At 40.6% G+C, this 12,312-nt stretch overlaps 1 protein-coding gene across 7 annotated transcripts in view; it reads right to left on the reverse strand.

Annotated features, from left to right (window-relative positions):
- The window catches only part of LOC133609784 (uncharacterized), a 243,781-nt gene that overhangs the window by 178,992 nt on the left and 52,477 nt on the right, over nucleotides 1-12,312 (reverse strand). For all 7 annotated transcript variants that reach the window (XM_072913470.1, XM_061965731.2, XM_061965728.2 and 4 more), the window contains exon 2: nucleotides 5,521-5,703. In XM_072913470.1, coding sequence (XP_072769571.1) covers nucleotides 5,521-5,701 — 181 coding nt within the window. In that variant the 5' untranslated portion in view covers nucleotides 5,702-5,703. The remainder of the gene's footprint in view (nucleotides 1-5,520; nucleotides 5,704-12,312) is intronic.

Raw genomic sequence — 12,312 nt, forward strand, 5'->3', positions numbered from 1 at the left:
ACACACACACACACACACACACACACACACACACACACACACACACACACACACACACACACACACACACACACACACACACACACACACACACACACACACACACACACACACACACACTTGACGTAGGGGTAGATCTTGGCTGAGACCAGGGATCTTTAGGTAAACATACTTGTTTACCTCAGTGAAGTGCAGCACTTATCATTTACATAGCAAACTACACACCAGCAAAACATCTTGGGGATTTTCTCCTGCAAGCCAACAAGATAAAAATACATCTGACACATATTGTTACGCAAATGAGGATATCGTGAATGCAATAGCACGATGAATAAATATGTCAACATTAGTGCCAAAATAGGAAAAGAAAAAAAGACAAGCGTGCTTCCATCATCTATGTGTCGTGCTGACAGAGGACAATAACTCACTGCTGTTTGGCGCTACATGACAGCATGTCTGCAAATGTGCCTTCACTGAGCACTGGCCACGCCCCCCACAGCCTGTCCTGTAGCTGGCTGTCACTGCAGCAGCGCCCGCACGCAGTCTGACTGTCTGACCCGAGTGTCTACAGAGCCACAATAACCCTGGGAGCTGAGTCATTGCTGGTTCATCTGTGACTTTGTTGACTTGATACCCTGTATGTACTGCTGATCTCTATGAATATTTCACTGCACCTGCTCACTCAGGCTAACGTCATCGCTGGTCTTTTTCAAAATTTTACCATCTGGAGAAAATTACAAAAAGCCAGTAGTAGCTCAATGTGCAAGGCAGGAATTAAACCTCAACAGAAGCATCTGATCTCTCCTCAAAGAGGCATATAAGCCACTACTTTTTTCCCACGCTTTGAACACTGCAGCTTATAAAACGGTGTAGTTTATTTATGTATTTTTATTCGCTAACAACCATAATGTTTTGTAATTAACAAATAGTTTTCATATAACATTGGCAGACACTGAAAAGGTGGGTTATTGTTTGTGTATGGCAGCATCTTTTAGACAAGTTCGCTCAGTGCAACTTCCTGTACTTCCTGTTTCGTGTCTTGAACCATAAGTACAAGTCACGTTTCGTCTACGATTCGTCCATAGCGTTTCTGCTCCAAAGGATTCTTCATTCATACAGCCAAGCAACATTTTTAAGTTTTACAATGTAACCTAAACAATTCATACTCACTTAACTGTCTGTGTGATGTCTGTAGGAGTGTTTTCATGCATAATTGTACGTGCTATCGTAATGTAATCAAGCAAACGTTGTCAGCGGTCGTTAATATGCGCACAATCACAAGTGTCTGTGTTAGTATTATTAACTTACAACGGCATTCTTTTTTTTCAGTTCTGAAAATTCACCAAAACGTCACCGTGGAGTTGTTGCGTCTCGTTGGCTGATTGGAGAGCTAGCTAGCGAGTGGGACCATGACAATGACTTTTGTTTTGTTTGATCACCCGTTTTTCTGCCCCGTTACAGACACCGTTTGGAAACAATTAAGGTAAATAATTATCTTAAAGGGGAACATTATCACCAGACCTATGTAAGCGTCAATATATACCTTGATGTTGCAGAAAAAAGACCATATTTTTTTTAACCGATTTCCGAACTCTAAATGGGTGAATTTTGGCGAAATAAACGCCTTTCTAATATTCGCTCTCGGAGCGATGACGTCACAATTTGACGTCACATCGGGAAGCAATCCGCCATTTTCTCAAACACCGAGTCAAATCAGCTCTGTTATTTTCCGTTTTGTTCGACTGTTTTCCGTACCTTGGAGACATCATGCCTCGTCGGTGTGTTGTCGGAGGGTGTAACAACACGAACAGGGACGGATTCAAGTTGCACCAGTGGCCCAAAGATGCGAAAGTGGCAAGAAATTGGACGTTTGTTCCGCACACTTTACCGACGAAAGCAATGCTACGACAGAGATGGCAAGAATGTGTGGATATCCTGCGACACTCAAAGCAGATGCATTTCCAACGATAAAGTCAAAGAAATCTGCCGCCAGACCCCCATTGAATCTGCCGGAGTGTGTGAGCAATTCAGGGACAAAGGACCTCGCTAGCACGGCAAGCAATGGCGGCAGTTTGTTCCCGCAGACGAGCGAGCTAAACCCCCTGGATGTCTTGGCTCACACCGTCCCGAAGATGATCAAGAGAAGAATATCGACCCTAGCTTCCCTGGCCTGCTGACATGAGGGTATGTCTCCAAAATATATTAATTGATGAAAACTGGGCTGTCTGCACTCTCTAAGTGCATGTTGTTGCCAAATGTATTTCATATGCTGTAAACCTGGTTCATAGTTGTTAGTTTCCTTTAATGCCAAACAACACATACCAATCGTTGGTTAGAAGGCGATCGCCAAATTCGTCCTCGCTTTCTCCCGTGTCGCTGGCTGTCGTGTCGTTTTCGTCGGTTTCGCTTGCATACGGTTCAAACCGATATGGCTCAATAGCTTCAGTTTCTTCTTCAATTTCGTTTTCGCTACCTGCCTCCACACTACAACCATCCGTTTCAATACATTCGTAATCTGTTGAATCGCTTAAGCCGCTGAAATCCGAGTCTGAATCCGAGCTAATGTCGCTATAGGTGGCTGTTCTACCCGCCATGTTTGTTTGTGTTGGCATCACTATGTGATGTCACAGGAAAATGGACGGGTGGTTAAAATCAGGCACTTTGAAGCTTTTTTTTTAGGGATATTGCATGATGGGTTAAATTTTGAAAAAAACTTTGAAAAATATAATAAGCCACTGGGAACTGATTTTTAATGGTTTTAACAATTCTGAAATTGTGATAATGTTCCCCTTTAAGTTGCCATGTGCAGAGAAGACGTTAGCAGTACGCACCTTTGGGGAACAGTGGTTGTAGGAAACTTGTCCATTATACAGAACCGCGAGAACCTTACTCTTAATTTGATCCACTTTCTATAGATTTAAAGGATTTTTTAAGTGAAATTAGTCAAACAGAAAACAACACTAACTAATTCATTATTTATTTTGTCTAAGTTGAAGTGGGGTGGTAACGTTTTTTTAGCGACACATCGTGGTCATAATACTTCATGTGTAAGTAATGTGCAACTATAATTATTTGATACTTGTTGATGTTGACTGCAATATTGTTCAATGAAGAAAACTGTTATGGGTTAATGGCTTATACTTGTACAGTGCTTTTCTAACTTCAAGTTACTCAAAGCGCTTTGACACGCTTTCCACATTCACACACTGATGGTTGGAGCTGCCATGCAAGGCTCGAACCACGACTCATCAGGAGCAAAAGGGTGAAGTGTATTGCTCACAGGACTAGAAGGGCAGAAGCCGGGGATTGAACGAGGAACCCCTTATATTGCTGGCACGGCCGCTCTACCAACCGAGCCACCTAGTCCCCACCATTATAACTACTATTAATAAAAACTAAGTGATTAAGCCATGCCACCCCACTTATGGGGTTCTGAAAACATCTGCATGGTAATTGCTCAATGCGGGGACATAACTCTACTGAGATTAAGTCTATTCAACCAGCTCGCTGGTGTATCCAAAGCAGAGGCCGCTAGTCTGTTTGTGCTCAGACTGTGCGCCCTGTGGCTGAATGACATCCAAAGGGATCCAGAATGGCAGCGAGGGTCCAGCAGTGCCTGATATCATTAGGCACTTAAGGGCGTCTGCCGTTCATATTACGTAAAACACTTTTTCATCACGCTCAGGGTTTTAAAAGAAACAGATGAGACCAACAGTTGAGGAACATTGGTTACTATAAAAAGAAGTCTTTCAGAAACTCACGTCACCATTTTACGCGTCCCTTTTTTCTAGACAACGGCTGCGGAGATCGTAATATAATTGGGGGCTCGTCCGGGAAAATTTGTATCTTTTTAATAATCTTTTATTTGTATCTAAAATTTAAAAAATAACATAATTGAAGCTGTGATAGACCGATTACATTTTTCTGTAATTTATATAGGTGTGTTGCCATACATCAGGGGTGCTCACACTTTTTCTGCAGGTGAGCTACTTTTCAATTGATCAAGTCGTGGGGATCTACCTCATTCATATATATAATCTATATTTACTTATTTATGAAATATATGTTTTTGTTAACAAGTTAAAGGTGTTTAATGATAATGCAAGCATGTTTAACACATATAGTTAATATTGTTAATAAATTAAAGGTGTTTAATGATAATACACGTATGTTTAATACATATAGTTAATATTGTTAACAAGTTAAAGGTGTTTAAAGATAATACAAGCATGTTTAACGCATATAGTTAATATTGTTAACAAGTTAAAGGTGGTTAAAGATAATACAAGCATGTTTAACACATAGTTAATATTGTTAACAAGTTAAAGGTGTTTAAAGATAATACAAGCATGTTTAACACATATAGATTCCTTTCTTTCATGAAGACAAGAATATAAGTTGGTGTATTACCTGATTCTGATGACTTGCATTGATTGGAATCAGACAGTAGTGATGATAACGTCCGCATTTTTGAATGGAGGAGAAAAAAAGTCCTCCTTTCTGTCCAATACCACATGAAAGTGGTTGGTTTTTGGCATCTTATTTGTCCAGTTTCCGTACTCCTTTGTATACACTTTACAAGAAATACATTGTCAGCAAACTCCGTAGCTTGCTAGCTTGTGCACGCCAGCTTTCTGAGACTCTTATTTTGTTAGCGCAACTGTGCAACTGTGCAGTCGGTCTTTGGAGTTTTGACGACAGGTACGGCGCCAGAGTCTGTTGAAATAAAGTGTTTCTCGCCTTCCAGTCGGTAATTTTAATGAGCTGGCAGCAGCCAGCGTCATCTCAGAAGACCCTTTGGGTGCCGTAAATGTCAATCAAGTGACGAAAGTGACGTCATAGTGAAGATTTATGATCGCTCATTTTTAGGACTATTTTTTTAATGCCTGGCTGGTGATCGACTGACACATCCTCCGTGATCGACCAGTAGCTCGTGATCGACGTAATGAGCACCCCTGCCATACATCTATTTCATAAAGTTGCAGCGCTCTTTTAGCGTCCAAAGTTCTTGCTCGTTTTGTGTCATAAACACACCTTATGTTTGCGCTGATCAAGAATTTTTAGTTACTTTCAAGCATCTTTTTGTTCGCACCAAAACATTTGATCTACAAGTTCTGGGTTCTGCTTGGCACTTTCAGTTAGAGATGCTACCTCAGGTCCCCACATCTGCGGTCCCCTCCAAGGTTTCTCATTGCATCCCATTGGGTTGAGATTTTTCCTGCCCTGATGTGGGATCTGAGGCGTGGATGTCATTGTGGCTTGTGCAGCCCTTTGAGACACTTGTGATTTAGGGCTATATCAATAAATTTTGATTGATTGACTTTCACTATCAATGACTGGTTTTTGTTTACCGAATAAAAGCATGACATTATATGTTATACTTCCTGTCTTTCACTTAATGTGTACCACGTGGGAAATTGGTACTCCTCTGCATCATACCAAAAAAGTTTTGAATATATGAACCATTACACTCCGATGTGAAACATACGTTTTGATGAAAAATCACTTTGTACTTCTCACCTGCATCGTCATTGTCCAGCAGGGGGATGTAGTCTGTCTTGCCAACCTTCTCCCCGATCTGATCGTCATAGGTCTCTGCCTCCAACTGAGCCACAAAGTCCCTTTCCACCAAGCTTTCAGGACCCTGCTGTGGAGCGCTGTCTGTCAGAGCGTCACTCAGACTCAAGTCTAACTCCGCCATGGCTGCACACACAAAAGTACACATGGTGGGCACATTAATTATTCTGCAAGTATGCTGTAGAAAGGGTAGAAGGAATTTGTCGGTCTCAGTCAGTTTGAAAACAATATTCACTTAATATTCACTTTTGAGTTGTCAAGGGTAGTCAAATGTTCCAATATTTAAGTGCTTCATGCCACTTTTTAATCAGTCTGTAAGGCTTTTTTTTGTGATTTGTTGCAGCCTAAAATGCCCAAATTTGCGGCAGCTTTTTCAGAAAGTGGTGCCAAAAGTTGACTTTAAAAAAAATCAACAACATTGAAGCAACTTGTGATTTTATGAATTTGTTATCAATGTTTTAAGTGTTCCTTGCAACATTAAAAAAGTACAGGATTAAAACAACAAAGACGAAATAAAACCTTAGAAGGAGAAATATAACCTTGGAGAAAAATGCAACTTAAAACATTTGTACGCACGTACAACACTTAAGACCTTTAGTACATCAGTAAGTGGAATTAAATTATGGAATGGATTAAGCGAATATATCAAACAATGTACTAATATGATCCAATCAAAGAAACTCTTCAAACTTAAAGTGTTTACAAAGTACAAAGAAGAAGAACCATGATAAACATTCTGAATTTATTTCATCCTTTCATTCATTTTCTAGATAATCTTATTTATTTCACCATATAAAATATAGTTTACTTCACTAATTATAATTTATTGATTTATTTTTAATGTTATTACTTATGGAGTGTATTGTGAATAAATTGAGAACAGGAAGTGAACAAAAGTGTTAGCAACTGCTATGTAAAGGAAAAGGGGTAGGATTAAATAAGCTCTGCTTCTTCCTACTCCTTTTCAAACATATTGAATAGAGAAACTGGAAATAGTGATGTATCATGGTGTATGCATGCATGCATGTTCGAAATAAACTCAAACTCAACAATTGGAACACAAATACTGTAGTGATGTTAGCCCATTTACAAACCCCGTTTCCATACGAGTTGGTAAATTGTGTTAGATGTAAATATAAACGGAATACAATGATTTGCAAATCATTTTCAACCCATATTCAGTTGAATATGCTACAAAGACAACATATTTGATGTTCAAACTGATAAACATTTTTTTTTTTTTTGCAAATAATCATTAACTTTAGAACTTGATGCCAGCAACACGTGACAAAGAAGTTGGGAAAGGTGGCAATAAATACTGATAAAGTATAGGAATGCTCATCAAACACTTGTTTGGAACATCCCGCTTGAACGGTCTCTTAAACTGAATCATATTGGTGCTTTCTTTGATTCTTTTGGTTAATCCATTCCATAATTTAATTCCACATACTGATATGCTAAAGGTTTAAAGTGCTGTACGAGCATACAAATGTTTTAAATTAAATTTTCCTCTAAGGTTATATTTCTCCTCTTTTGTTGAGAAGAATTGTTGTACATTTGTGGATAGCAGGTTATAGTTTGCTTGGTACATAATTTTTGCTTTTTGCAAATGCACCAAATCGTTGAATTTCAATATATGTGATTCAATAAATAAAGGGTTTGTATGTTCTCTATATCCAACATTATTATGTATTCTAACTGATCTTTTTTGTAACACCATTAGTGAATGAAGCTCACATTTGTAGTTTCCCCATATTTCTACACAATAACTCAGACATGGTTCAATGTTAGACTGGATTCATCCATCCATTTTCTACCGCTTCTCCCTTACGGGGTGGCGGGGGGTGCTGGAGCCTATCTATATATTTAATTTCTAGACAGCCAAAGGGCCGTACAAAAGTAAGTTACTACGCATTCACTCCACAGTCACACACGAACACGATAAAGCCACAATATTACAGTACGGTATTGCCAGTCCTGAAACAGTTTAAAGAATGTTATATTGTTTGCCACCACAAGGAGGCATAGTTTTCATTACTCCGAATCAAAATGATTTCATCCTCACTTGCAGAACACACACACACACACACACACACACACACACACACACACACACACACACACACACACACACACACACACACACACACACACACACACACACACACACACACACACACACACACACACATTGACCAATGGGTGCTAGGAGAATCTGCAGACTCACATTGTGTCATCTTCCAAATATAATGCAGGATTATCTACGCTGCCAGCTGCCTGCTTCACTTTGCTGCTCAGCTCGTGTCTGCGTTGATCTCATTACCTTCCTCCTGACACCGTGTCACCTGTGAAGCTCTCAGTTAACCTCACTCAAGCTGCACTACTGAAACGGGACACTTGTTGTCATTCAGAGCATGGCGGGGCTCAAGTTGTTGCCGCGGGGCAAACGCAAGGCAGCACATCTGCTGCCAATAACCAAACCCATTTTTGACTTAAGGCATTCTTTTCCCATAACTGCGGTTATACGCGCACATTGTTTACATATTGCATCTTATAACGCACAGGTCCAACACACCCACCAGTATCCTTGATTTTCTCCTATAGGCTTTAAAAACAAGACTACTACTACTAAAAATACAATTGTGCAGCCCCCTCTGCTGGATTTTTCACCAACTACATGCTTATTTCAACAAAATGAAATACCTTAAATTCCTTTTCTGCACTGCCGGTATTAGTCAAACCAGGAATATGTGGCATATTATGAGGAAAACTAGGGTTATGCTGAAAATGGAAGAACAGGGAAACGTGGCGTGCATTTTAGTGATGTAAGGGGACCCCATCAAGTCATAAAAATGGTGTCCCACAGTAAATTTTTGGGGTCCCACTTTTTTGTAACCGTTTTGAAAATAAATGATAAATGTATGCATTATCCTGTTATATCTCACATTCTGTATTATGTGTATTAAAGTTAAAGTTAAAGTACCAATGATTGTCACACACACACTAGGTGTGGCAAAATGATTCTCTGCGTTTGACCGATCACCCTTGATCACCCCCTGGGAGGCGAGGGGAGCAGTGGGCAGCAGCGGTGGCCGCGCCCGGGAATCATTTTTGGTGATTCAACCCCCAATTCCAACCCTTAATGCTGAGTGCCAAGCAGAGAGGTAATGGGTCCCATTTTTATAGTCTTTGGTATGACTCGGCCGTGGTTTGAACTCACAACCTACCGTGTATGTGTTTGTTTGTTTGTGTGTGTGTGTGTGTGTGTGTGCGCGCGTGTGAACACACACACACACGTTTGTTAAAGTGCCTCTTTTGACAGCATTGCAAATAGACAATGTGTAGAATTCTATATTTGATTAATTCTTAAAATGTTAGCTATTTAATAGACTGTATGTTTAAAGGCCTACTGAAATGTGATTTTCTTATTTAAACGGGGATAGCAGGTCCATTCTATGTGTCATACTTGATCATTTCGCGATATTGCCATATTTTTGCTGAAAGGATTTAGTAGAGAACATCGACGATAAAGTTCGCAACTTTTGGTCGCTGATAAAAAAGCCTTGCCTGTACCGGAAGTAGCAGACGAGTAGCGTGACGTCACAGGTCGTGGAGCGCCTCACATCTGCACATTGTTTACAATCATGGCCACCAGCAGCGAGAGCGATTCGGACCGAGAAAGCGACGATTTCCCCATTAATTTGAGCGAGGATGAAAGATTTGTGGATGAGGAAAGTGAGAGTGAAGGACTAGAGGGCAGTGGGAGCGATTCAGATAGGGAAGATGCTGTGAGAGGCGGGTGGGACCTGATATCCAGCTGGGAATGACTAAAACAGTAAATAAACACAAGACATATATATACTCTATTAGCCACAACACAACCAGGCTTATATTTAATATGCCACAAATTAATCCCGCATAACAAACACCTCCCCCCTTCTCGTCCATATAACCCGCCAATACAACTCAAACACCTGCACAACACACTCAATCCCACAGCCCAAAGTACCGTTCACCTCCCCAAAGTTCATACAGCACATATATTTCCCCAAAGTCCCCAAAGTTACGTACGTGACATGCACATAGCGGCACGCACGTACGGGCAAGCGATCAAATGTTTGGAAGCCGCAGCTGCATGCGTACTCACGGTACCGTGTCTGCGTATCTAAGTCAAAGTCCTCCTGGTAAGAGTCTCTGTTGTCCCAGTTCTCTACAGGCCAATGGTAAAGCTTGACTGTCATCTTTCGGGAATGTAAACAATGAAACACCGGCCGTGTTTGTATTGCTGAAGTCGGCCGCAATACACCGCTTCCCTCCTACAGCTTTCTTCTTTGCAGTCTCTATTGTTCATTGAACAAATTGCAAAAGATTCACCAACACAGATGTCCAGAATACTGTGGAATTTTGCGATGAAAACAGACGACTTAATAGCTGGCCACCATGCTGTCCCAAAATGTCCTCTACAATCCGAGACGTCACGCGCTGACGTCATCATACCGAGACGTTTTCAGCAGGATATGTCGCGCGAAATTTAAAATTGCACTTTAGTAAGCTAACCCGGCCGTATTGGCATGTGTTGCAATGTTAAGATTTCATCATTGATATATAAACTATCAGACTGCGTGGTCGGTAGTAGTGGGTTTCAGTAGGCCTTTAATCTTATGATACCTCCACATTGGTGCCTATTAGTCTCTCACCGAATGTGCGAGTGTGTGTCTGTGTGCGTGCGCGCGGTTCCCCTTTGTTTTCCACCATTGCAAATTGCTTGAAAACCTACATGAATTGATGTAGAGAAAGTTTAGCTGGCTAAAATGAAATTTATTTGTCACACAACTTTGTCTCCAAATGTCTGATATCATGTCTCCGCTTTAAATGCTGGCGTATCACAGATATACTGCCATAAACACAAGGTCCGCTTTGCAAAATGAGCAAAGTATTCATGTTTTTCTAAGAAGAATAGGAGGAAATGTTCTTACACTTTACATGTTAGCACTGGCCATGTTTTTGCGAGTGGCGTTGCAACCCTTCTTCCCCCCGGGAAAAACACGAGCGATCGCGTCGCAACTAATGTCGACAAATATAATTTTGTCGACTAATCATTGCAGCCCTAGTGTTCAAAGTATCGCCACTTGATAGTAAATAAACACACGTTTCCATTGCTGGATGTTGTGCTCATTCATGTTGATGGTGTTTCAACCTTTAGGGCAGTGTTTTTCAAGCTTTTTGGAGCCGAGGCACATTTTTTTAATTGAAAAAAATGCGGAGGCACACCACCAGCAGAAAACATAAAAAAATGTAACTCCGTAGTCGATGTTGACAGTAAAAAGTCATTCTGGCAATTAAAGGATATGACTTTAAACCAGGGGTGGGCAATTAATTTTTACCGGGGGCCGCATGAGCAACCTGAGCACTGCTGGAGGGCCACACCGACAATATTTCAATTAAATTTTGCTAAAATTATTTTTGATATACCGTAAGATAGATAATCATAATAATAATAATTTCATTTAACCTAACTTAACTTTATACAAAAGCAGATTGCTTTTGATGGTTTTATTTTTAACACTGTCTTACACAACACTTCCTGATGTATAATACAATGCAAAAATGTCGATTTCTATCACTTTATCCTGCATCCTCTTTAAAAGTCCAACACGGAAGTAATACAAATAACGCTTTTCAAAACAAAAGCAGCACCGTTGTATTGCACACTCGACAGATACTTTTTTAAATTTATTTAGTAATTTATGATTGGCCTCACGCGGGCCGGACAGGGACGCACAAAGGGCCGGATGTGGCCCGCGGGCCGCCGAATGCCAAGGTCTGCTTTAAACCATAACCATCACTATAGCTCTTGTCTCAAAGTAAGTGTCACGACCAATCACATTACACCGTCACTTATTTGGAGTTTTTTTTGGTGTTTTCCTGTGTGTAGTGTGTTGCGCTCCTGGTGGCTTTTTCTGTTTTGCTGGTATTTTCCTGTAGCAGTTTCATGTTTTCCTTGAGCGCTATGCTTTGCTTTAGCAATCAAGACTATTTCAGTTGTGCGGACACTATCCTTCTTTATGGGGACATTGTTGATTGTCATGTCATGTTCGGATGTACTTTGTGGACGCCGTCTCTGCTCCACACGCAGTAAGTCTTTGCTGTTGTCCAGCATTCTGTTTTTGTTTACTTTGCAGCCAGTTCAGTTTTAGCTTTCCATAGCCATCCCTAAGCTTCAATGCCTTTTCTTAGAGGCACTCACTTTTTCTTTATTTTTGGTTTAAGCATTAGATACAACGTTTACAAAGCATTTAGCTACCTGCTGCCACCTACTGATATGGAAGTGTATTACACGATTACTCTGCCGAGCTCTAGACAGTACAGACACTCATCAACGGCACATTATTTGCAGACTATAATTACTGGTTTGCAAAACATATTTTTAACCCAAATAGATGAAATTACATAATGTCCCACGGCACACTAGACTGTATCTCACGGCACATCTGCGTGCCGCGGGCACAGTGGGTGAAAAACACTGCTTTAGGGGATGGCGTCTGCGCATAGATGCTGCATCTGAGAAGCAGGGAAAGAGAAAGCAAAAATGCCACTAAAGAAAAAGATAAAAGCTATGGTCAGCAGAGTGTTGCAGTTTATATGTTGTGCTTCCAATGCAATAGGATTTTAACATTGCCTGTAAAAACGTCGGTCTCCGCTTTTCTTTTCTCCAGCTGTGGCTCATCAACAAAT

This window comes from Nerophis lumbriciformis, linkage group LG07, assembly GCF_033978685.3.
Source record: "Nerophis lumbriciformis linkage group LG07, RoL_Nlum_v2.1, whole genome shotgun sequence".
NCBI classification, from domain to species: domain Eukaryota; kingdom Metazoa; phylum Chordata; class Actinopteri; order Syngnathiformes; family Syngnathidae; genus Nerophis; species Nerophis lumbriciformis.